This window comes from Gopherus flavomarginatus, chromosome 1, assembly GCF_025201925.1.
Source record: "Gopherus flavomarginatus isolate rGopFla2 chromosome 1, rGopFla2.mat.asm, whole genome shotgun sequence".
Lineage (NCBI taxonomy): Eukaryota > Metazoa > Chordata > Testudines > Testudinidae > Gopherus > Gopherus flavomarginatus.
In genome coordinates this window covers 326804519-326831858 of record NC_066617.1, presented here as the reverse complement: position 1 = coordinate 326831858, position 27340 = coordinate 326804519, and the positions used below count along the sequence as shown (strand labels likewise).

The 27340-nt window shown below is 42.9% G+C and overlaps 1 protein-coding gene across 6 annotated transcripts in view; it reads left to right on the top strand.

Annotated features, from left to right (window-relative positions):
* PAN3 (poly(A) specific ribonuclease subunit PAN3) overlaps positions 1 to 27340 on the top strand; it is a 123942-nt gene that overhangs the window by 52420 nt on the left and 44182 nt on the right. For 5 of the 6 annotated variants that reach the window (XM_050937180.1, XM_050937182.1, XM_050937179.1 and 2 more), the window contains 2 exons: positions 530 to 691; positions 15333 to 15483. In XM_050937180.1, the coding sequence (XP_050793137.1) occupies positions 530 to 691; positions 15333 to 15483 (313 nt within the window). The remainder of the gene's footprint in view (positions 1 to 529; positions 692 to 15332; positions 15484 to 27340) is intronic. The other variant, XM_050937181.1, reaches the window with a different exon arrangement.

Genomic DNA, 27340 nt, shown 5'->3' with positions numbered 1-27340 from the left:
TTGTAAAGCTGATTTCCTATTGATTGATGGAAGCCTTTGACCCTTCCCAAGGGAAGTGTCAGAGTTCAGTATCACGATGTGGTTGAAGGTATGTGCTAGAGAGGAATATAGGTTGGAAGGTACCATGCGTCTCTCTGTAAAACCTCCACACTTGTTCTGTCACAACAGTGTCTGCATTGTTGGATAAAAATAGGGAAGTGTCAACGGAAGAGTTTTTTGCAAAACACAATATTTCATTTTTATGAAATTCACCAAACTGTATGCACAGACTTCAGTGGCTGACTTCTGTTGCAACGGTTTGCTTACAGATACTCTACCTCTGCCTTTGTTTTGTTTTCCTTTCCAAGGCATTGTTAGTTAGAGCCTCGTAGTCGGGATTGAAGGGAAACAGTCTCAGAGAAATTTTACTTGCAAATTGTTTCCTATTCCACCAATCCAGAAATCATCCTGAGATGTTCTACCTATTTTAGCTTAGCTCTAGACTGAGGGATGTTAGGAGTGGCCTGGTTTCTCTCCTTCTTTTTCGTAGCCAAGGAAGTATCGACTGGGGATGCTGGAGGAGAGGATAGTTCCGGTGGGATCAAAGGCACGAAAATCAAAGAACGCTATTGGCTGTCTGGCTGACAGGTGTAAAACAGGAGTACCCATCAATATGGTTTGGTGGAACAGAGTCACAGAAAACAATTTTCAGGTAAAATTACTTTTTACTAGTCACTTTTCAGTATTTCGGATGCTCTGTTTTACATTTTAAAAAATGTTAAAAGCAGTAACGCAAAAGCAGGGGTTGAAATTGGGCCAGACACTTAAACAATAAAATAAGTGTAGCAGTCTCCAGGACAAGTGCTCTCTGGCATTTTATTGTCTCTCCCAACTCCCATTCAGAGGTTTTGTTTTTGTTTTTTTTTGTTTAATGTTCTAATTTGTGGAGGAGATAACAGATTAGAAAGAATGCAAGTCTATTAAAAATAAGACACCATACTTTACATTCCTGAGTGAGGAATATTTCTGATGGAAAAAGTTTAGATATATCCATCGCAAACATCTAATATTCAATGCAAAAAAGCCTACGATATTAAAGTAGAAAAGTTAAATGCACAAAAATCAGAAAACTTAACAATTTAACTTTATTTGAATCTTCTTAATTTCCTGCCTGTCTTGTGCATTTAAATTGTCAAATTCGACATTGTATTAATAGTCTTGCACCACTCGAATTACCATCAACTACATTTTTGAGAGGAGAGATAGCGCAGTGTTGAAAGTCATGGTTATTTTCTGAAAAGAATTCATTCCAATGGGCATTTGAACTAAAGACTTGTATAAACTTGATAATATTATAACCGAAAAAAGGTACTTCGAATGGAATGGTCATATTAACCTTAACTATTGTGTTGCAACTAGAGTTACCACCTGGTCAGTATTCAACAAGCCTGGCTGGTTTTTTATGGATTTGCCAGTTGCCAGAAAAATAATTTAATCTGACTTTTTTTTAATGTGGGACTAAAGATTTGCATTATCATTACAATACACTCGAATATCTAATGTTAAAAGTTTGTGTCCAGCTAAAGATGCTGCAGTGTTCCCACTTCCACAGTTTAAGTAAGAAAATAATGTTATCAATCTTATCTGTGTGTTTTCTCGCTAGATACTATAAGTTGCTGTTGAAGGGGCGAGTGTTACTAAGTTGCCTTGTGGTTGTGGGTTGTTGGGGAGCGGGGCTCTTTTTTTGTATTTCAGAGGTGGTAACCATAGTCGTAATTCTTATTGCTTAGAACGTGCGTAACACTTGCGATTAATATTTGCTCTGAGAACAGTCCTCTACCTCACAGCGGTGTTGAGGTATTATTTTTTTATTTGAATTAGAAAGATTAAAGGTTAAATGACTTGCTTAAAGCATGCAGTGAATCAGTGGTAGAGCTGGAATTAGAACTCTGAAGCTCTTGGGCTTTTGTTCAATATATCACTCTGTTTTGTGACTGGTAGGGGTGCAAACCTCACATAATTCACTAGAGGTCACCTGCTAGGTGAGAGGAAGAGATGGAATGGCAGAATTCGCATCTCCAGACTCAACAGGGAAAGGCAAGAAAGGCATTTCTCCACTCTTTCTCCCTCCTGCTCCTGCAGTTGCCACCTCTGCTCCTTTTCCATTGTAATTTAATTTGGGACTTTCATCTGGTCCATTTGCTCAGCTCTAGAGTAAGAATGCTAGAAATCCTATGGGGGAGGCAGTGGACTAGAACCCTAAATATTCAGGCCTCCTTCCTGCCACCCTTCTCTTCTAAGTTTTTCACTCCTGAATTGTAAAAGAATGAGGCTCTTTGATCCTACTAGTGTCTCCAAGTCTTTGAGTTTAAATTGGCAATGGGTTGGGACTGCAGCAAGGGGCTTGGGAGGGCAGAGGAACAGTATTCCATATATCCAAGTTCCTTACTGCACATAGGACCAGTGCAACAGTTCATTATTAATGTGGCAAATAGGACGTGATGCTGAGCATTCTACAATGTGCATTCTTTCTTGGAGACATGGGATTTGAGAGAGAGAGCGAAAGAGACTTTGTGGATGAGGAAGGGAAGGCTATTCCAGATGTAGAGGGCAGAATACATGAATCAGAGCAGGAAGATGAGAAAAGGAATTATATGGTGAAAAGCATAGAGTAGGAAAGAGGAAAATGAAATGATGAGCAGACTGTAGATGAGAGCAAAATTGTGTAGGGCCTCCTAGGTGGAGCATGAGAAGCTGAATTTCAGCTTTGGTTGAATTCTATAACAAGATTGTTCCTCAAGTATGTTGAGGCTCTAGTGAGTTTTTGTGGAGGTAACTCTGAAAGTACCGATATTAAACTTCTTTCTGTTTTCATGCAAGAGGGAAAGAGGAAAAAAATATTCTTAAAAATTAGAAACCAACTGTTAAATTACAAATAGGCAGTAGTAATTGTTTGGTACCTGAAATTACCTTTAAATTAACACGTTGAAACTGAGATTTCAAGTTGACTGTGTCCTAATTTAGCATGTCCATAATCCACAAATAAAGTTGGTGCCTTAGCAATATTTTGAAGATATGTAGTTTAGAAATAGCTTTTCTGGTCTGAAAGTAGTGTAGGATGATGATGATTAAACAGTAGTGACTAGGGAGGGCATTTAATGACTACTGAAGGTGTTGAAAGCCTATTCATAGACTCTAGGACTGGAAGGGACCTCGAGAGGTCAACGAGTCCAGTCCTCTGCCCTCATGGCAGGACCAAATACTGTCTAGACCATCCCTGATAGACATTTATCTAACCTACTCTTAAATATCTCCAGAGATGGAGATTCTACAATCTCCCTAGGCAATTTATTCCAGTGTTTAACTACCCTGACAGTTAGGAACTTTTTCCTAATGTCCAACCTAAATCTCCCTTGCTGCAGTTTAAGCCCATTGCTGCTTGTTCTGTCATTAGAGGCTAAGGTGAACAAGTTTTCTCCCTCCTCCTGATGACATCCTTTTAGATACCTGAAAACTGCTATCATGTCCCCTCTCAGTCTTCTCTTTTCCAAACTAAATAAACCCAATTCTTTCAGCCTTCCTTCATAGGTCATGTTCTCAAGACCTTTAATCATTCCTGTTGCTCTTCTCTGGACCCTCTCCAATTTCTCCACATCTTTCTTGAAATGTGGTGCCCAGAACTGGACACAATACTCCAGTTGAGGCCTAACTAGCGCAGAGTAGAGCGGAAGAATAACTTCTCATGTCTTGTTTACAACACACCTGTTAATGCATCCCAGAATCACGTTTGCTTTTTTTGCAACAGTATCACACTGTTGACTCATATTTAGCTTGTGGTCCACTATGACCCCTAGATCTCTTTCTGCCATATTCCTTCCTAGACAGTCTCTTCCCATTCTGTATGTGTGAAACTGATTGTTCCTTCCTAAGTGGAGCACTTTGCATTTGTCTTTATTGAACTCCATCCTGTTTACCTCAGACCATTTCTCCAATTTGTCCAAATCATTTTGAATTTTGACCCTGTCCTCCAAAGCAGTTGCAATCCCTCCCAGTTTGGTATCGTCCGCAAACTTAATAAGCATACTTTCTATGCCAACATCTAAGTCATTGATGAAGATATTGAACAGAGCCGGTCCCAAAACAGACCCCTGCGGAACCCCACTTGTTATACCTTTCCAGCAGGATTGGGAGCCATTAATAACTACTCTCTGAGTACGGTTATCCAGCCAGTTATGCACCCACCTTATAGTAGCCCCATCTAAATTGTATTTGCCTAGTTTATCGATAAGGATATCATGCGAGACCATATCAAATGCCTTACTAAAGTCTAGGTATACCACATCCACTGCTTCTCCCTTATCCACAAGACTCGTTATCCTATCAAAGAAAGTTGTCAGATTGGTTTGACACGATTTGTTCTTTACAAATCCATGCTGGCTATTCCCTATCACCTTACCACCTTCCAAGTGTTTGCAGATGATTTCTTTAATTACTTGCTCCATTATCTTCCCTGGCACAGAAGTTAAACTAACTGGTCTGTAGTTTCCTGGGTTGTTCTTATTTCCCTTTTTATAGATGGGCACTATATTTGCCCTTTTCCAGTCTTCTGGAATCTCTCCCATCTCCCATGACTTTCCAAAGATAATAGCTAGAGGCTCAGATACCTCCTCTATTAACTCCTTGAGTATTCTAGAATGCATTTCTTCAGGCCCTGGTGACTTGCAGGCATCTAACTTTTCTAAGTGATTTTTAACTTGCTCTTTTTTTATTTTATCTTCTAAACCTACCCCCTTCCCATAAGCATTCACTGTGTTAGACATTCCTTCAGACTTCTCAGTGAAGACCGAAACAAAGAAGTCATTAAGCATCTCTGCCATTTCCAAGTTTCCTGTTACTGTTTCTCCCTCCTTACTGAGCAGTGGGCCTACCCTGTCCTTGATCTTCCTCTTGCTTCTAATGTATTGATAAAAAGTCTTCTCGTTTCCCTTTATTCCCATAGCTAGTTTGAGCTCATTTTGTGCCTTTGCCTTTCTAATCTTGCCCCTGCATTCCTCTGTTTTGCCTATATTCATCCTTTGTAATCTGACCTAGTTTCCATTTTTTATATGACTCCTTTTTATTTTGTAGGTTATGCAAGATCTCCTGGTTAAGCCACGGTAGTCTTTTGCCACATTTTCTATCTTTCCTACCCATCGGAATAGCTTGCTTTTGGGCCCTTAATAGTGTCCCTTTGAAAAACTGCCAACTCTCCTCAATTGTTTTTCCCCTCAGTCTTGATTCCCATGGGACCTTACCTATCAGCTCTCTGAGCTTACCAAAATCCACGTTCCTGAAATCCATTCTCTCTATTTTGCTGTACTCCCTTCTACCCTTCCTTAGAATTGCAAACTCTATGATTTCATGATCACTTTCACCCAAGCTTCCTTCTACTTTCAAATTCTCAACGAGTTCCTCCCTATTTGTTAAAATCAAGTCTAGAACAGCTTCCCCCTTCGTAGCTTTCTCAGCCTTCTGAAATACAAAGTTGTCTGCAATGCAGTCCAGGAACTTATTGGATAGTCTGTGCCCCGCGGTGTTGTTTTCCCAACATATATCTGGATAGTTGAAGTCCCCCATCACCACCAAATCTTGGGCTTTGGATGATTTTGTTAGTTGTTTTAAAAAAGCCTCATCTACCTCTTCCACCTGGTTAGGTGGCCTGTAGTAGACTCCTAGCATGACATCACCCTTGTTTTTTACCCGTTTTATCCTAACCCAGAGACTCTCAACACTTCTGTCTCCTATGTCCATCTCCACCTCAGTCCAAGTGTGTACATTTTTAATATATAAGGCAACACCTCCTCCCTTTTTCCCCTGTCTATCCTTCCTGAGCAAACTATACTCATCCACACCAACATTCCAATCATGTGTATTATCCCACCAAGTTTCAGTGATGCCAACAATGTCATAGTTGTACTTATTTATTAGCACTTCCTGTTCATTCTGCGTATTACCCATACTTCTCGCATTTGTATATAGGCATCTAAGATACTGGTTTGATCTTGCCTCCCAGTTTTGCCCTGACCCTCCTTTCTCTCTGCCATTATAGCCCACGCTCCCTCTTGTTTCTGACCCATCTCCCAGGTCTTCATGTTCCCCACTTACCTGTGGGCTTTGCTCACCTGTCCTCGTCGAATCTAGTTTAAAGCCCTCCTCACTAGGTTAGCCAGTCTGTGTGCAAATAGGGTCTTTCCCCTCCTCGAAAGGTGAACGCCATCTCTGCCTAGCAGTCCTTCCTTGAATAGCATCCTGTGGTCGAGGAAGCCAAAGCCCTCCTGGTGACACCATTTTCGCAGCCAGGCATTCACCTCCATGATGCATCTATCTCTGCCTGAGCCCCTACGTTTGACAGGAAGAATCGAAGAGAATACCACCTGCACTCCAAACTCCTTCACCCGTACTCCCAGAGCCCTGTAGTCACTCTTGATCCACTCAGCGTCACACCTCGCAGTATCATTTGTGCCCACATGGATGAGTAACATGGCGTAGTAGTCAGAAGGCCGGATAATCCTCGACAATGCCTCTGTAACATTTTGGATACGGGGCCCCTGGCAGGCAGCATACCTCCCGAGATGAAATGTCAGGGCGACAGATGGGCGCCTCCGTCCCCCTCAGCAGAGAGTCTCCGACCACCACCACCCTACATTTCCTATTTTCAGTGGTGGCAACAGACCTCCCAGCCTTAGGGGTACGAGGCTTCTCCTCCTTTACTGTAGGGGGTGATTCCTTCTCTCCTGTATCAAGAAGAGCATAACGTTTACCTATTACCAAGGCGGGAGGGTTCGCAGCGGGGGTGGAGCACTGCCCACTGACAGAAGTAACCAGCTGCCAGTGTCCACCCTGAGCCATCTCCTCCTCCACCAGTGGTGTGTCGGCAGTCCTGTGAACTGGGACAGCTATGTCAGCTGTCTCCACATGGACACTGTCCAGGAATTGCTCATGGATATGTATGCTCCTCAACCTAGCCACCTCCTCCTATAGCTCTCCCACCTGCTGCCTGAGAGATTCCACCAGTAGGCACCTTTCACATTGGATGCCCCCCCAAGCCTAGATATCAGTAAGTGGAAATTGCAAGTTACAGTCTTTGCAAAACCTCACCAGTATCTGGGTAGAAGCATCCATGCTCTGGTGCTCTGTCTGGCTACAAGCGCAGGTGGAAGATCAAGATCAAGACCAAGCCAAGGTAGATCAAACCGGGGTGTGACTCTACACCACACTAGCTGGCCACATGGACCCTGCTGATGTGCATTTACAGTTCATCAATACGCTTTGATTGAGTTCCATTTTGAAGAGGACTAGATCCAAGCTCATTAATTAACTGTTAATGCATGTCAGCAAGGTCCCCACGGACAGTTAGTCTGCAGCAAACTAGCATGGGTTAGATTCACATCCCAGCTTGCCACAAACTAAATGTTCATGTAGACAATCCCTGAGTCTTGCAGAACCTAATTATCAAGCTCACTAATGTTGTACCTTCTGTTACTTTTATGATTTAGGCCAGATATAAACAATCTGGAGGTAATTGTTTTTGGTGAAATCAGCTTATTCTGGAATAGTATTGGCAAGAATACTTAATACAGAAACAACTGGTGCATTCAGATAGTACCTAGATTATTTTCTTCAGCAGATTTAAAATAAGTTGGCAATATCTTAAATATACTTTGGATGAGGGGAACTGAAACTGTGACACATCTAAGGTGAGAGGAGAAGGGAAGAGAATGATGGTTGTTAGTAGCTGATCTACTTATTGATCAGCAGCTTTATTTTTGGGTGCTGTTCTTTTACTGTTTGTAGCGTACTCAATAGCACTGTTTTCACATCATGCAATCTGTAGAAAATTTGCTAAATGAAAATCCTTCAGAAATGGTGTGTGGCATGTGGCTTGTTGTATGATTAAACAATTAGTTATTAAAGTCAGTGGGGCTATGCTGACTTACACTAGCTGAAAATGTGGCCCTTATTCTATTGATAGTAAATAAATGGTGGTGTTGGCTTACTTTGGGTGCTTGATTGAAATTTCAGAACTTCAGGGTTTTTTTAAAGTCACACTGTTCCGTTACTTTATCCATACTGTTTGAGCAGTGACATCCACTGTAGATGATCATGATGGTCCCTTCAGGCCTTAAAGTCTGAGTCTGTTATGTTCTCCAAATATATTCAGTAAATGGCTTTGTAAATTTTTTTTCTTCTACCTTCCTGTCACAGTTCGGGGCAACTGCATCTGTATGCCCTCTCCCCTGCTTCTTCTTCCTCCCTGGTCCATTAAGGACATCCACTGTAGGCTCCTGGCTCCTCAGCCATCACCTTGCTTGTGCAGAGACTCACTTCTGTTTCCCTCCTGACCAGAGGATCTTTTCAGGGATTGGTTCTTGGCCATACGCTATTTAATACTTTTATCAATGACTGGAAGAAAACACAAAATCATCACTGATAACATTTGCTGATTACACAAAAATTGGGGGAGTGGTAAATAATGAGAAGAGAGGTCGCTGTTCAGAGTGATCTGGATTGCTTGGTAAGCTGGGCAGAAGCAAATGTGTGTTTTAATGTAAAAGCTAAATGTAAAAGTATACATCTGGGAACAAATATAGGCTCTGCTCATGAAGTAGGGGACTATATCCTGGAAAATAATGACTCTGAAAAAAATTTGGTGGTGGAGGTGGATCAGTAGCAGAAATTGAGTTCCCAGTGTGACTCTGGCTAAAAGAGCTAATGTGATCCTATGATATGAAGAGTGGAATCTTGAGTAGGAGAAGAGATGTTATTTCATCTCTTTTCAGCATTGGTGCAACTGCTGGTTTAGTACTGCGTTCAGTTCTGGTGCTCACAATTGAAGAAGGATGTTGAGAAATTGGAGGGAGTTCAGAGAAAAGTCATGATAATGAGTAAAGGATTAGAAAACATGCCTTATAGTGATTAGACTGAAAGAGCTCAATCTCTTTAGTTTAATTAAGAGAAGGTTAAGGGATGACTTGTTTTACAGTCTGTAGCTACATGGAAAACAAATATTTAATAATAAGCTCTTCAGTCTAGCAGAGAAAGATATAACAGAATTCAATGACTGGAAGTTGAAGCCAGACAAATTCATACTAGAAGCAGGCATACATTTTTAACAGTGAGAGTATTTAACTGCTGGAACAGTTAATCAAGTGTCATGGTGGTTTCTCCATCACTGGTAATTTTTAAATGAAAATTGCATGCTTTTCTAAAAGATACATTCTAGGAATTATTCTGGGGTAGTCCTATGGCCTGTACTATGTAGGAGGACGGACTAAATGATCACAGAGTTTCCTTCTGGCCTTGAAATCTCTGAAGCAAGCACAATTATTCTTAAGGTGAAAGCACAAGAGAGAAAATATACTAAAAACAAGAAAAGAAGCTACACACATGCTGAAAAGCTTACCCCCAACTCAAGGGTCCGGTAGGTGTCAGTCCTTCCAACCCTTTTTTGCAAGGATTAACAGATGTTTTGGAGCATGAGCTTTCGTGGGTGAATACCCACTTCGTCAGATGCATGTCATGCATCCGATGAAGTGGGTATTCACCCACGAAAGCTCATGCTTCAAAACGTCTGTTAGTCTATAAGGTGCCACAGGATTCTTTGCTGCTTTTACAGATCCAGACTAACACAGCTACCCCTCTGATACTTGCAAGGATTTTGACTCCTCCTGGGACAGCAGGTCCTATGTGTTTGCTGTATCAGAAAGAAGGCCCTGGGTTAGTTGAAAATCAAGCTGTTTTATCCAAAGGGCTTGTCTATGTCTGTTGGTTTGTGGAGAATCCAATTTGACCTAATATATGAGAGCTGCCCCAGGAGGTGGTGCATCTGTGAGGTGGGGCTATAACCTGACTGGTTTACGTTAATCAGCACCCACTGTTTTTAGTTCCTGGAGGAGCTGTGGTAGCCCTCCCGCTGGGAGTAGTACACAATCCTACATAAACCCTTCATTTAAAACAATGGACCCCAAATATACTTGACCTTAATTCAATAAGGTCTTCCAAGGATCTGTAGGAAATTGCCATTGTCACACTGCTTTTTATTGCTTCTAGGTTACTCTTACTCGATTGACTAGCAGTTTTAGCCCCAATTCTTGAGTTTGTTTAATCTGAGGCAAAGAGATACTAAAATAATATGCTTTGCAAACCTCTGTCGTAATCTTGTGGATGCAAGATAGCATCTTTAATCTTCCTCTTTACAACATTGTCCTCTCTTCTGATTATGGGTTTTGTTTTGTTTGTTTTTTAATGATTATCAAAAAAACCTAAGTTTTTAGATACTGGTAAAATTCCTTGTGCTGCTATTTCTTAATTTAAAAACTTTAAACTTTCAAGAGAGAAGCTAACAATAAAGTGCTCCCCCTTCTACCATCAGGTTTCTTAATATGGTGGTGGTGGATAAGCAGCTGAACATGAGCTCTGCGTGACTCTGCTTATACAGCTCTTATAGGAAATTTAGAACCTATTAAAATTTTTCAAAAAAGTATCTCAGAAATCTGGTTAGGAAATACTTTTCTTTTTCTTTCTGAACATGTTAACGCCAAATACATGTTGGTTACTCTCTATCTAAAGGATGTTATTCTACCAAGCTTTCTGACAGAAGTTTAAGTTCCACTCAGAAAACTGTAAAAATGACTGAGTTTCTGTATTGTGTGTCCGAGATCTTTGTGTCAAATATGTTGAATTGCCAATCCTGCACCCTCTACCAGGATTCAGAGGGTTAAACTGAGTTCTTTGTGTTTGTGCACATCACCACAAAAAAAGGACAGTGTTTTCAGTGGAGCATCCTAAGTGTAACAGATTGGAATGAAGTAAATTTTCTTTGTATCTAAGAAAGACATAAACCCTCCCTTCACTTTCAGTTAGGAAGAGACTTAAACTAAGGTGCAGCAAGCCTGTCTTAAACCAAAATAAATGTTCTCAGCCTTTCTGCAGTTTAAGTAGTTCTAAAAATCACACCTTAAATTAAACCAGTGCAATTTCCACATATCGTCAAGGTCCCTTCAGAGTGGAACCATTCTTATTTCAGTATGGTGGGTTAAACTAATCCCTATAAAACTGTAATGATGCACTTGTTGTCCTTCTGACTATTTAAAGCAATCCCATCCCCTTTTGGGCTGAAAACTCTTGACTTGGGCTTATCATTGAGCCAAACTGAATCAAAAGTTTCTTAAAATTTCATTTGGTGTTTTGTGTTGCCAGAGTTTGACAAGGATGTTTGTTTCAGGTATAAGAACCTTCTTGGGTACTTATTTAGAGCATTAATAACTGATTTCTTAATCTTGCATTCAAAATTGGCATATACCTGATAGTTGGGTTTGAATGCATTTTGTGAAGTTTGGAAAAGAACACTTAAATGAATAGCAATTATAGACAAGTAACAGTGATATGTCACTTCCTTGCCTATTTTGAATGTGTACACTATACATACTGTGGCTGCCTATTTTAAACATGATCATATATCTAGAAAGCCAGAAAATGAAATGAAATTTAATTGATTTCAAGTGATTACAAATTAAAAATGCACATGTAACAAGGAACTCAGATGCAGAAAAATCACACTAATATAATGTGGCACTATAGCTGTGATCTTACACATTCAAGAAATTCATCTGTTCTTAAGCTTTCGTAAACTTTCGTGTAACATGGCAATTAAGCATGCTTTGGGAACTAAACGTCCGATTTTTCTGATCATGCTATATTAAATTTATTAGAAAATATTGCTTGTTTGACTGCGTAGAATGTTTTATGTTCAAATTCTGATTATAATGGTTTATAACTTACTTGTTTTTCTGATCAATGGGTATGGAGCCAAGTGGGTTAGAAATTGGAAGCATGTTTAAATCCTCAAATCTCTTCCTTGACCAGCATAGAAGAGGCGTGCGTGTATGCATGTGCGTGTGTGTGTGTGTGTGAGAGAGAGAGAGACCAAAAAGGCCAATAGGATATTGCTGTTCGTCAAGAGATGTAATGTCAAATCAAGGGTATTTTTTGCAGTTTCATTGTAAAGTACTGTTTAGATAATATATGGAGTATAGCATCCAGGTGTAGCCACCTAATTTAGATAAACCAAAGTATAGAGTGACAAGTGGGAACATTCGGAGTAGAATTTCATTTTAAAATGTTTGAACCTACTGATGGCTGTTCTACAAACCAGAACTTGGGTACCTAAATTTGTGGAATATATTTAGGAATTTATAGTGGTATGATTTTATAGACAGTGGAATGGACTTCCACTTGAGTTGAGATAGTTAAATTTTAATCAGTTGTGCGTTTTTGGAAGTTGCCCACTTTTTAGGAAGCAGGAGGGAATTTTTGCTGATCAGAGTTTCTTGGATTCATTTTTGGGTTTGCCTGCATTGTGTTTGCTTGCTTGTTCATTTGTTCATTCGTTCACTGAAGTATAGGTGTTTTAATTTCATAAAATGTTTTGACATGGTAGAATTTTCATCACAATATTGTAGACATGACATTTATGGTCTACTTCAGGGGTCAGCAAACTCTGGTACGCGGCTCGCCAGGCTAAGGACCCTGGTGGGCCGGGCCAGTTTGTTTATCTGCTGCATCAGCAGGTTCAACCGATAGCGGCCCATTGACCGCGGCTCCCCGCCGCCCCCATTGGCCTGAGATGGCGAACTGCGGCCAGTGGGAGCCGTGATCGACTGAACCTGCTGATGCAGCAGGTAAACAAACTGGCCCGGCCCAGTCGCGTGCCAGAAGTTGCCGACCCCTGATCTACTTGTAACTGTAAGAAACTATTTTTCTATGGACTATGTGATTCTTTGAGATGCAATTTAATTTGATTCTACAAGTTTTTCACCTGTTTTTAGACACTTTGAATGATGTTGCTTGATAAATTCATGGTAGTAGTATTGTATTTGAAAACTGTTTCCCCTCAGTGCATCCTCTCTTCACTTTCTCCAGTCTCCTCATCTAACTGACCACATAACTGTTTGCCTGATCTTACTTCAGGCTGTTCAAAAGCACATTTCATTCTACAGTTATTCCTCTACCTAAAATGTGCAGGTGTTTGTTTAGTACTTTCCCATTGTGTTTAAATGCATTTAAAATTGCCAGTTATAATTAACTTTCATTTTATTTTCCTGTCTTGGTTTAGATTTTGATTTTTTTTCCTTACCCAGACTTTGCAATTCCTTTAGCATCGTAGATGAACATCTTTATACCCTTATGAGTCCAGGTATTTTAATTCTCCTGTCTGCGCTTTTGGTTGTGACTAAAATAGGACAGTTCTCTATTCTGTGTTTCAAATTTAATATTCACACACATGCACAAATTGACTCCTACCTAAAACAACCAGATTATTTTTTTTATAAGAATTTATCTTTGTTGTAGTGCTGAAATGTAGCAATGCAGTGGAGCTCCATTCCAAATCCATTGCTGGCTGTTGGACTATTTTTTGTAATTTTAAATTTTTGAGTATCATCTACCTTGTTGCAATGTCCAGATTTAACCTTCCTTTCTAGAAGTTTCAAATATTATATTCCATAGTGTTTGGCTGAAGTGTCTAATTGGAGGCACATTTCTTTTAATTTATTTTTAATACCAAAAGAATTTAAAACAATGTCTTCAAATAATTTTCTTTGGAGTCAGTCTTTGTTGTCATGTCTTTCCTTTAATGTGTGTGAAATGAAGAACTTAATTTCTTTGACTCGTTTTTTTTCACTTTTGTGGAAAAGTGTACAACTTAGTAACTTAACTAATCTAAATTTTAAAACTTGTAATTTATTTCAACTACCTTAAAAAGTATGGTCTATACCTGGTTTAATTGCTGTGAGGGTGTGGATTTTTTGCTTTGTTTTTTTGTCAACCATTGTTTTGTCGACAGCCTGCCGTCCATTCAAAGTCCCACTGCTAATGCATTCTTTCTGATTTTTCACTCTTTTTACCTCTTTTATTCAGGCAATTGCAGCAGTTCCCTTTGATTTGCCAACTAACACTTAATGATCTTCAGGTTATACACCTCCACTTGTAGAATTTTGTTCATTTTTATTTTTATTTCCTACTCTTAACTTCACATGTTTTCTGTCCATTTAAGTTTATTTTAGATGGATATCCTCTAATGTACTTTATGCCCACCTAGAACCAGTTTATATTTTTTCTCCTATGAAAAACATACTTTTTTAAAATGCAAGTTCAAAACCAGTAATTTTAATTGTTTTACAGAGTAAGTGTTCACATGCCTTACTCATTTTAAGGTGTTCATCTGTTACCTGTCTAATCATATTGTCTATGGCAGGGGTTCTCAAACTGGGGGTCAGGACCCCTCAGGGGGTCATAAGGTTATTACACGGGGGGTTGCAAGCTGTCAGCCTCCATCCCAAACCCCACTTTGCCTCCAGCATTTTTAATGGTGTTAAACATATAAAAAAATGTTTTTAATTTATAAAGGGGGTCGCACTCAGAGGTTTGCTGTGTGAAAGGGGTTACCAGTAAAAAAAAAAAAAAATCTGAGAGCCAATGGTCTATGGTGTACCACCTAGCAGTTTGTTAAAGGTGCTATGTCTGCGCTGGAGACCTTACAGCTGCTATTGTAAGATCTCTTGTTTAGCTGCTCTGTACCGATGGGAGAGAGCTTTTCTGTCAACATAATTAAACCAACCCCAATGAGAGGCAGTAGCTATGTTGGTGGGAAAAGCTCTCCCACTGATATAGCGCTGTGCACACTACCACTTACATCAGCAAAACTTATGCCGCTCAGTGTGTTTTTTCACACCTCTGAGCAATATAAGTTTTGCCAACATAAGTGGTTGTGTAGAAATGGCCTAAAACAGAAGGAAGCTGTACCTCCCCAAAAAAGGAACATACTAACTTGTTTGAAACAGAGACAGAAATGACCTTTCTTTAGTAGAAGTGGTTTTTACAACTTAAATTTGAAACTGTTTCTCAGTTCTGAGGTACTTTCAGCAGTCAAGTTCCCTAAAACACTTCAGAATAGTGCCAGTCTGTGCAGCGGTGTTACGAAGTCTCAGTTCTCGAAAGGTCCATAATACTAAACTAGAAGAGATTTTTGACAAATCTTTTGAAAAGGTGTTATATAAATTTATAACTCAGATGTTCATAAGGCTAGCACAATAATGCTACTTAAGATGTAAGGTAGAAGATTACACTGCACAAACAGATTTTAAAGTTGTTTTCTATATATATATATCTCTATTCAGACAAGCTGTATGCAAATCTTTAAAATGTCTGATACCCTCTTATATACTTGGCTAGAAAGTTTTTTGAGCTTAATAGGTATTGTCTATATCTTCACACTTGAAATAAACATTAACTTACTGCATTTGATTTTTAAACAGACACCAAATCCTACTGCAAGTGAGTTTATTCCAAAAGGAGGATCAACTTCCAGGCTGAATAATGTGTCTCAGTCAAGTATGTCTGCCTTCTCTCAAGCCTTGTTCTCTCACCCCTCCATGGGAAGTCCTGCTACTGCTGGACTAGCTCCAGGTAAGTTGGGAGTAACGATTTGCAGTACAGCTATTTATTATTAATCTACACTTCAAATTTAACCCATTTAAAACTAGGAGTAAAGTTTTCAGTGTATATAAGCTTAGTATATTCCTGGTTTAGCTCTTAATTTAAAATCCGTAGTACCAATAATAGTACAATATTTTGAAATAATTTTCCAATTAATTTACTACTACTGCTACTGCACACCTTCGCTATAATGCCCTTCATAATAACAAACCTTTAGATACAATGAACCCAGTCCTGGATCCCACCATGAGCCCCACTGCTGCGACAGGCTGGAGGAGCTATTGCCTCTCCTTCCCCCCACAGTGGGTCTCTTGTTATAGCAAGTGTGTACTGTATACAATAAATGCTTTTTATTTATTTCTAGGGTAGGTATTGAGGATGTAATAATACATTGACTCTTAGGCCTTGTCTACACTAAAGGGAAAAGTCGATCTAAGCTATGTAATTTGAGTTACATGACTAATGTAACTTAAATCAATGTAGCTTATATCTGCTTACTGCGGGGTCCACACTATGTGACATCGACGGGAGAGCCTTAGTCTTCTCGATCAGGTGGAGTGCAGGAGTCGAGAGGAGAGTGATTGGTGGTCGATTTAGCAGGTCTTCACTACCCGCTAAATAGACTGCCAATGCATTGATCACCGCAGCATCGATCATTTGGTAAGTGTAGACAACCCCCTAGATTTAAGCTAAAGATTTAAGAAAATTCTTATTTTATAACACCAAAGAAAGAGAGACTTAAAATCACTTGCCTTTTTAAAAATTAATTCTGCTGCTGCTATTTGTCCTATTGCATAATCTCAGTTTGCAACCCATATTTTGGGGTCTGTTTCCAATTATTTTCAGTATTAAAAACTCCTATAAAAATGTGTTCCATGCAAATCCTGGAATTCAAAGGTGTTCTAGAAATAAAAAGTCAGAAAATTTCAAGCAATTCGCACGTTAGTTTTCCAAAGTTGGATAAAGCAAAGAGATCTTACTAGTTTCTAATTCTTGATAAAAAGCGCATATGGGAAGACTTGGACATTTTGAATATGTACAAATTAGCAAGTCTGGATAACATACATGACAGGGCTGTAAGGGTATTTGCTAATGTACATACTTGAACCCCTGACAATTGCTTTTGACAAGTCATAGAGAACTAGAGAGGTACTAGAGGAATCAAAAAGAGCAACTGTTGTATGTAATGCTCAGTCTTGGTAGTTGCTATCTGGCAAGACTAACTTCAGTCCGTAGTAAAATAATGGAAGAACTGTCTGTAACTGTTCTGACGATAATGGAAAAATAAGCACTAAATAGCATAGCTTTGCAAAGAACAAATCATGTTGAGAAAAATTTTGATATTTTTGTTGATCAAATTAACATAGGTGATGGATGACATAATACAGTAATTATATGTGAACTTTAGTAAGGTATAAAGTGCCACGCAATCTGACTGGAAAACTCTCTTTTTGGTATGCATATGAACATTGTCATCTGGATTGAAAACTACTGAGAAGACTGAGCAAAATATAATAAATGATTATCTGCTTTGGGAACTGTCCAGTGGGTTGCCACAGGATCCTTCATGGTCCTTCTTTAACATCTTTTAGTAATATTTGAAGGGAGAAGCAATAGTATTGAAGGCAGAGAAATTAGAAATGTGGATAGAGCATGAAATCAGATTATGCCTAAATCTGGGAAAGCGATTCCATAATAGATACTTAGCAGATACTAGTACTGAAAAAGATCTGGCCACAGTTTTCAAATATAAATACAACATTAGACTTAGCCTCCTTATTGAGATTTCTAAGTGGCATGATGCATCAGAAGTGCTTATCTGTCAACAGCTCCTATTGTCCATTCTCTGCTTCTCACCTCTGAAAATTTGGTCACTTTTTTGTAAGAGCCTGAAGAAGAGTATAGAAGCTTGACTTTAGGTTCCTATTTTTTGAAAATCTTTGTCCTAAGTCATACTGGACACCAAGTTAGAGAAAATGAACTCTGTTGTGAAATTGATAAAAATAAGCAGTGATTTCTGAGTAGCACACTTAGAAACAAGTTACAAACTAAGGTGCTAAGTGGTCTCTTTATGTCCTGTTGGAACTTCATTTGAAATGTTGCAAACTGTTCCTTGACACTTCAGTCTAAGAAATATGCTGACAAATTGGAGGGAACTCAGGGAAAAAAGCAACAAAAGTTAAATGTGTATGGGCTGGCTTTTTTAGTCAGGGATTTTTTTAAAAAATATACAGCTTAACTGAAAAGCAACTAAGTGGTATATGTGTTGTCTGGGGGAATAGAATACTTTTCAAAAGGCATGTGAAGGATTTAAATGTTGAAAAGTAATAATTCATTGAGATCATTCAGAGAGGTGGTATTAGGAGTATTGAGAGACATTAAGCAAGAGTGTTCCAGGTGGGATGAGGAAATGTACTAGCAGTGATTGCTGTTAAACTTTGAAATAGTATCCCAAGAGAAATAGAGCAATCTCCATTATTTGAATCACTGAACAATAAAGCTGATAAAGCATTCTATAGGGAACAGTCCTGCATTTGCTCATCCCTTGAGGATGGAAAAAGAAGACCAAATAGATCTTTCTCCTGTTTAATTTTTGATTCTGAGATTTCCCTTGCGTTAAGAAGTGTAAATGAAAAACATATCTGAGATATGGCATTTGTCAGAATTTATTCCCAAAATAGTATAAATGTCCCTTCAAATCTGCATTTGTTTACCCAGTCTTAATCAACACTGGATGAAGAAAACCTCTGCAACTGATTTTTAAGCAAAACCATTGAGAATGTAGTGACAGCCAAAATCAAACAGGGCACATTTTTCAACTCGTGGCTGCTTCACAACTTCTGTACTGGGTGCACCATGGAGACCAGACTAATAGAGCTTTAAGGTTACCTACTCATGACAATGGATGCAGGTTACATCTTAGCACCTAGACTACTTGATCTCTACAACTTTCAACACAGGTGCTGAAATGTAGTGCCACAAAATGCTGTTGACCTGCTTACATGCTATAGTTGGAGAAAACTGCTGAACTACAATGGTTCCAGTTACTGCTCTGCAATGGGACCTAGAAAATGATGATGAGCAGCTGCTGTTCTTCTTAAACTCTCCCCTCTAGAGTTTCACAAGAAAATATCCTGGACCGGCCTCCTTTTCAGTGTCTACATGAGACTACTTAGAGTTGGTAATATGCCACAGACCCCACTGCCTCCAGTATGTCTGTGACACCCAGCTGTACAGCTCATTTCTAGAGGCAACCAATGCCATCACAAATATGTCTGAGATCAGTAGCTGGATGAAGAACAGCTGGTTCAGACTCATTCTGGACAAGACCAAAGGGATGCTGGTCAGAAAGAGGAAGTGCTTTGAAGAATTAGCAAGGGTGTTATCCTCCCCTTCATTGAAGGCTTTTTTCAACTTATCAAAGTGGTGCAACACCTCATAGTCCTGTTTTGACTCTTCACTAAGCCTACATGAACCACATAGCATCAATGGTGAAAATCTCCTTGTTCTTCTTCGAAGTGCTAGCTCATATCGATTCCAGTGAGGTGTGCGCGCGCTGCGTGCACGTTCATTGGAAGATTTTTACCCTAGCAACACTCGGTGGGTCGGCTGGGCGCCCCCTGGAGTGGCATCGCTATGGCTCCGGATATATACCCCTGCTGACCCAACCGCCCCTCGTTTCCTTTTTACCACCCGTGTCGGTCGTTGGAACAGTGGAGTGCAGTTTTACTGACCTCCATCTCCCTAGCTACTCATAATTCTCTAGTTATTTTTGTGTATATAGTTCAAAATTATATAGTTATAGTTAATTCTTATTGTTCATAGTTAGTGTTTATAGTTAAGAGGGGCTCGGGGATTAGCCCATTCCCCGCACCTAGTGCCGGGGCCCATGCCCAGTTCACCGGGTTTCAAACCGTGCTCGGCCTGTCACAAGCCAATGCCGACAAGATCCACACGACTCTTGTCTTAAGTGCCTCGGGGGATCTCACCTGGCAGATAAATGTCGCATGTGCAAGGCCTTTAAGCTGAGAACAAAAAAGGAGCGGGACTTTCGGCTAAAACAGCTCCTCATGGAGGCGGCTCTTACCCCTCCGCCTTCGGCACCGAGTGCTGGACAATCGGCGGGCAGAAGCGCCTCCTCAGCACCGGACCGCACCAGTACTGCCAAGGCCTCTCGGCACCGACCGTCGCCGGCACCGAAGTCAACTTGGCACCACTCCCTCTCCCCGAGGTCGAGAGAGCCTAAGACTCTTGCTGCTTCCATGCCACCTGCACTGCAGCCAGAGAGCTCGTCTAAGTCAGATCACCCGGCACTGACGACGTCAGCACCGTCGATTCTGGTCCCACAACGGCCGTCGAGTCCGGTGTCTGTCAGCTCCCTGGCACGAGCCGTGGTTGAGCTTACTATTCCATCCAAGCTGGAGACATTCTCAATGGCGAGGGATCTGATTGCCATGACAGAGTCGACGCTGCCTCAACCCCCGGCACCACCGGTGCAGGTAATACAGTCTATCGGCAAGCCTGCCTTGATAAGACCATCCTCTGTCGGCACAGCAGAGCGGCACCATTCACAATCACGGTCCCGCAGACATTCTAGGTCTCGTCAGTGCTCCCACTCCCGACGCTGCTCGCAGTCCCGGCACTGTTCTCCTCCTCGGTACTGGTCGCACTCGCGGCACCGTTCAGTATCCCATTCGCCGGCCCGCTACTCTCAGCACCGCTCCAGGCATCGTGACTCCCATAGCCGCTCCCGACGTTGAGCCTCGAGATCTCAGTCAACCTCCCGGCACGTTCTGGTCGCAGGTCCCGATCTCGTTCCCGGTACCAGTATGCCTCCCAGTACCGGTCCCCGATGCCGAGTAGAGCAAGGTTCACTAGAGACAGAGACTCTGCCCAGGGCTTTTCAGCCCCTCCATGGCCATCCAGACACACATCAGTGTCATCCCACTGTTATAACCTTAGTCCCAGATTTGGACCTTAGCGTCCAAAATATGGGGGTTAGCATGAAAACCTCCAAGCTTAGTTACCAGCTTGGACCTGGTACTTGCTGCCACCACCCAAAAAATTAGAGTGTTTTGGGGCACTCTGGTCCCCCTGAAAAACCTTCCCTGGGGACCCCAAGACCCAAATCCCTTGAGTCTCACAACAAAGGGAAATAATCCTTTTTCCCTTCCCCCCTCCAGGTGCTCCTGGAGAGATACACAGACACAAGCTCTGTGAATCCAAACAGAGTGAATCTCCCTCTCTGTTCCCAATCCTGGAAACAAAAAGTACTTTCCTATTCCCCCAGGGGGAATGCAAAATCAGGCTAGCAAATCCAACACACACAGATCTCCCCCCCCTGATTTCTTCCTCCCACCAATTCCCTGGTGAGTACAGACTTAATTTCCCTGAAGTAAAGAAGAACTCCAACAGGTCTTAAAAGAAAGCTTTATATAAAAAGAAAGAAAAATACATACAAATGGTCTCTCTGTATTAAGATGATACAATACAGGGTCGATTGCTTAAAAGAATATTGAATAAACAGCCTTATTCAAAAGAATACAAATCAAAGCACTCCAGCACTTATATTCATGCAAATACCAAAGAAAAGAAACCATATAACTTACTATCTGATTTCTTTGTCCTTACACTTAGAAACAGAAGACTAGAAAGTAGAAACTACTTCTCCAAAGCTCAGAGAAAGCAGGCAGATAGACAAAAGACTCAGACACACAATTCCCTCCACCCAAAGTTGAAAAAATCCAGTTTCCTGATTGGTCCTCTGGTCAGGTGCTTCAGGTGAAAGAGACATTAACCCTTAGCTATCTGTTTATGACACCCACACAGACAGCTCTTATGCACAGGACCGCGATTCCGATGTGCCCACCAGAGTCTTCCAAGAGACCCAGGCCCAGGACCAAGGCCCCCATCAGTGGTCATTCTGGACACCTTGGGCTTACCACCAGGCCCAAGGCGTACCAGTAGTTCTGTCCTGCTCTGTTCCATCAGAGCACCGAGTGCCAGAGGCAACAGTTAGCCATCCCCCTCCGACTGCTATGGAGGAAGCCCCAGTTCACCCACCGGACTCCCAGGTTCCACTGGAGCAGGAGGTCGCCCAGGAGCAAGAGGCCACACAGGACCCGCTCATCCCCGGCATCTCCTCTTCCTCTTCTCCAAATGAAGTGGTGGCAGGAACATCCTCGTTGGGCCCTCCTCCAATCGACCTGAGAGCCCATCAGGACCTCCTGAGGAGGGTAGCACTCAATATGAACCTCCAGGTGGAGGAGGTTCTGGAGGTAGAGGACCCGGTAGTGGACATTCTGTCTGTGGATGCCCCCACCAGAATGGCCCTACCATCCAGGCCAATGCCGATACTATATGGCAGTCTCCAGCCTCTATCCCTCCTGCGGCCAGGGGAGTCGAGCGTAAATACATGGTGCCCTCTAAAGGGTATTAGTACTTGTATGTCCATCCTCCTCCCTGCTCACTAGTTGTCCTCCCTGCTCACTAGTTGTCCAGTCTGTTAATGAGAGGGAACGCCATGGCCAGCAGGCGCCAGCCCCGAAATCGAAGGAGGCTAGGCGAATGGACTTACTCGGCCGCAAAGTGTACTCGGCAGGTGCCCTATAACTCCGGGTGACAAATCAACAAGCCCTGCTTAGCCGCTATAATTATAACACCTGGGCGGCGGTGGGTAAGTTTATGGAGCTACTCCCTCAAGACTCCCGCCAAGAGTTCACTGCCCTCTTGGAGGAAGGGAAAAAGGTGGCCAGAACTTCCCTCCAGGCCTCGTTGGATGCATCCGACTCAGCAGCCAGGACTCTGGCCTCGGGTGTTGCCATGAGGCGCATCTCATGGCTTCAGGTTTCAAGCCTCCCACCGGAGCTGCAGTATACCATTCAGGACTTGCCATTTGATAGTAAAGGTCTCTTCTCGGAAAAGACTGACCCCAGGCTGCAAAACCTGAAGGACAACAGGGTCATAATGCGCTCTCTCGGCATGCATACGCCGGTGACCCAACGCAGGCCTTTCCGTCCTCAGCCTCACCATCCGTAGTCTGCGCCTAGACAAAGACAGGACTTTGGTAGGCGGCACAGCCGAGGTGGTCGTAGACGACAGTCAGGACCCCAAGGGGGCCAAAATCAAGGTCTCTCGAAACCACCAGCGGGACCAAAGATGAACTTTTGAAGGTGCACCCGAGGGGGGCGTACCAGTTACAGGCCAGGATCCTTCTCCTCCCTTCTCCAACCGTCTCTCCTACTTCCTCCCGGCGTGGTCCCAGTTAACTTCAGATCGCTGGGTCCCACGCACGGTGGAGTATGGGTGCCACCTCCAATTTACTTCAGCCCCACCCTCCCACACTCCAACCCCGTCCCTCTTCAGGGACCCCTCTCATGAGCAATTCCTCTTGCAAGAGGTGCGGACGCTGCTCGCCATGGAAGCTATAGAGGAGGTACCAAAGGGCAAAAGGGGCAAGGGGTTTTACTCCCATTATTTCCTAATCCCCAAGTCGAAGGGAGGTCTCAGACCTATCCTAGACCTGAGAGGACCCAACCAGTTTATGATAAAGTTGAAGTTCCACATGGTATCCCTGGGGACCATTATCCCGTCCATGGATCCTGGAGACTGGTATGCCGCCCTCGATAGGAAGGACGCGTACTTTCACATCGCCATTTTTCCTCTGCACAGGAGGTACCTCCGCTTCGTAGCCAACCGTCAGCACTTCCAGTTTACGGTCCTGCTGTTTGACCTTTCTGCAGCCCCAAGGGTATTTACAAAGTGTATGGCCGTAGTTGCCATCTATCTCCGCTGACATCAGATACACATTTTTCCATATCTGGACGATTGGCTCATCTGAGGGGCCTCTGAGACACAAGACACCCAGCATATGGACATCGTCAAGGACCTATTCACGCGTCTAGGCCTGATGATCAATATAGAAAAATCCACTCTGGTTCCCACGCAGAGATTAGACTTTGTAGGAGCTATCCTGGACTCCAGTCTAGCCAGGGCCTGCTTACCACAGCCATGGTTTCAGGCGATGGCAACAATCATCCGAATTTCCCGACGACCTCAGCTCGCACTTTTCTCAGTCTCCTGGGTCACATGGCTGCCTGCACGTTCATAAACCAAATACGCCAGACTCCGCCTCCGTCCTCTCCAAGCTTGGCTCAAATCTGTATACCGCCCGGGCAGGGACCCAATAGACATGGTAGTCACCATTCCCCAGAGCACTCTAGGCTCCCGAGACTGGTGGCTAACTCCCTCCCCGGTGTGTACAGGGCTGCCGTTCCATCCGTCCCAACCCTCAATGTCCCTGATGACGGACGCGTCATCTCTCGGCTGGGGTGCTCACCTCGGACACCTTCGTACTCAAGGCCTCTGGTCATCTCAGGAGCTGGCATTACACGTAAATGTCCGAGAACTGAGAGCAGTCTGCCTGGCGTGCCAGGCATTCCAGCAACATTTACAAGGCTGTTGTGTCTCAGTGTTTACAGACAACACAACAGCCATGTACTACATAAACAAGCAGGGAGGGACACGATCCTCCCCCCTTAGTCAGAAGGCCATCCAACTTTGGGACTTTTGCATAGCCCACTCGATAGACCTGGTAGCGTCCTTTCTCCCAGGGGTTCGGAACACTCTGGCGGATCGACTCAGCAGGTCCTTTCTGTCTCACGAATGATCGATCCGCCCGGACATTATTCATTCTGTTTTCCAGAAGTGGGGATTTCCCCACATAGACCTGGTCGCTTCCCGCGCGAACAGGAAATGCCAGATGTTCTGCTCCTTCCAAGGTCTCTCCCCGGGATCGATCTCGGACGCTTTCATGATGCCGTGGAAGAGCCAGCTGCTCTATGCCTTCCCACCGTTCCTGCTGGTTCACAAGGTCCTGCTAAAACTCCTCAGGGACAGTGTGCCTAATCATGATCACTCCAACGTGGCCCAGGCAGCACTGGTACACCACATTGTTCGACTTGTTGATAACCAACCAATTACCTTGCCACTCCAGCCAGACCTCATAACTCAGGACTACGGCAGACTTCGCCACCCAGACCTGCAGGCCCTTCATCTCATGGCGTGTCTGCTGCATGGCTAAAGCAGTCAGAGTTATGTTGCTGTGCATCAGTACGACAAGTTCTCCTGGGTAGCAGGAAACGTTCCACCCGGTCAACGTATCTGGTCAAGTGGAAGCGTTTCTCCTGCTGGTGCGAAACGCATAATCTTATTCCCACGGAGGTCTTGATTCCCTCTATTTTGGACTACCTCTGGTCTCTCAAACAGCAGGGCCTAGCAGTATCGTCACTGAGGGTACACTTGGCAGCCATCTCTACCTTCCACTCAGGGGAAGGTGGCCATTCCGTGTTCTCACACCGTATTGTTTAGAGATTCTTCAAGGGCTTGGAGTGCTTATACCCCCCCAAGTACGCCGCCCAGCCCCTACCTGGGACCTCAAACTGGTTTTAACCAGACTTACTTCTTCTCCATTCGAGCCGTTAGCAACCTGCTCACTACTCTACCTGTCTTGGAAGACAGCTTTCCTTGTAGCCATTACATCAGCCAGACGAGTCTCCAAGCTTAGGGCTCTTACGGTGCATCCGCCGTACACTGTGTTCCACAGGGACAAGGTGCTGTTGCGACCACACCCAGCATTCCTCCCTAAGGTGATTTTGGCCTTTCATGTTAACCAGGACATCTTTCTCTTGGTCTTCTTCCCGAAGCCACACTCAAGACGACGGGAGCAACAATTGCACTCCCTGGACGTCTGTAGAGTGCTCACATTTTATATTGAGCGGACAAAACCCTTTCGTAAAACGCCCCAACTCTTTGTCGCAGTTGCAGACCGAATGAAAGGCCTACCTGTTTCCTCTCAGAGGATCTCATCTTGGGTGACGGCGTGCATCCGCACTTGATATGATTTGGCTCATATTTCCCCAAGCCACATCACCGCGCATTCTACCAGGCTCAGGCTTCATCTGCCGCCTTCCTGGCTCGTGTACCTATCCAGGAGATAAGTCGCGCAGCTCCCTGGTCTTCAGTCCACACCTTTGCTTCACATTATGCTCTAGTTCAACAGTCCAGAGATGATGCAGTCTTTGGCTCAGCAGTTTTGCATTCTGCAACATCTCACTCTGACCCCACCGCCTAGGTAAGGCTTGGGAATCACCTAATTGGAATTGATATGAGCAAGCACTTGAAGAAGAAAAGATGGTTACTCACCTTTGTAACTGTTGTTCTTCGAAATGTGTTGCTCATATCCATTCCAAACCCGCCCTCCTTCCCTACTGTCGGAGTAGCCGGCAAGAAAGAACTGAGGGGCGGTTGGGTCCACAGGGGTATATATCCGGCGCCATAGTGGCGCCACTCCAGGGGGTGCCCAGCCGACCCACCGAGTGTTGCTAGGGTAAAAATCTTCTGACGAATGTGCATGCGGCGCACGCACACCTAATTGGAATCAATATGAGCAACACATCTCGAAGAACAACAGTTACAAAGGTGAGTAACTGTCTTTTTCACCTCTGGCTTGCTTAAAATAATGTTGCTCAGACAAGAATCTGACCAGTGATTGATGCATTTGTCACCTCCAGTCTAAATTCCTGCGTCTTCCTCTTTCTGGAGCTGAAGGTGTAAACAATATAGAGGCTTTCAGCTCATGCAGAATACAGGAGCCTGCCTTTCAATGAGCCAGGCCTCTGCAAATACCTCACCCCATGTTCCAATTCCTTCACTGTTTTCCAATCTGGTTTTGTTGACTATTCAAGACCAGTGGTCTTCAAAGCCATCAAATAGATAATGGACCAGGACCTTGAATTGACAACAGAACCATGTTGGGTGCTAGCAGGGGGAACACAAAGGTGATGTGCTCGCAGAGGCCTGTTCTGTTGAAACTGCATCTCCATCCTTGACCCACCAAGACAACTGAGCACCTCTGAGAGAATGAAATGTACAGAGCCCAAGATTAAGAGTATGTTTATACTGCACTTAGGAGAGGTGATTTGCAGCTTGCGTAGGTGTACCCGAGTTAGGCTTTGATCGAGTAACAATAGCAGTGTAGCTGCAGGGACATTGGTACAGACTTGCCCCCTGAGTACAGCCGTGTTTAGGACCATGGGTACATAACTCATGCAGCTAGCCCATGCTGCCATCCATGGTGCAGCAGCTATACTACTGTTTGATCGATCTAGATAAAAGCTAGCTTGGGTATGTCTACACAAATCTCAGTGTGGGACAACAGGAGAAAGTGTTCTCAGCTGAAGGGGTTTGACTGTGGGCTGAGCTCTGAAAGGAGGTCAGAGTAATCTCTTTTGACCACCTGTAAGGTATGATGCAACACCCTACAGTTTGAGAGCGTACCAACCATACCAGAAGGGTACAGGTGAGGGAGAAGAAAAGAGAGAATAAAATTTTATATAATCTCAAGCAAAACTATCTCATAGCAGGAAAGGAAGAAGAGCAGAAGACTGTAAAGTTCACTAGGAACCTAGTGCATGCAGATATAATTACCTTGCACTCATTTAGCTACTGTGGTAATGGGCATTGTGGAAATAGATAAAAAGTATCGGGGTAGCCGTGTTAGTCTGTATCCACAAAAACAACAAGGAGTCCGGTGGTGCCTTAAAGACGAACAGATTTATTTATTTTGTGGGTTAAAAACCCACTTATCTTTACCCACGAAAGCTTATGCCCAAATAATTCTGTTCGTCTTTAAGGTGCCGCCGGATTCCTTAAGATAAAAACAAATCAATCTCTTCTGTATTTAAAGCTGCTGTAGCAAAAACTTTTTTCAAATTATTTTAAAAAAACTTTTATAACATTCTTTAATTTAATGTCCTTAACTAACACC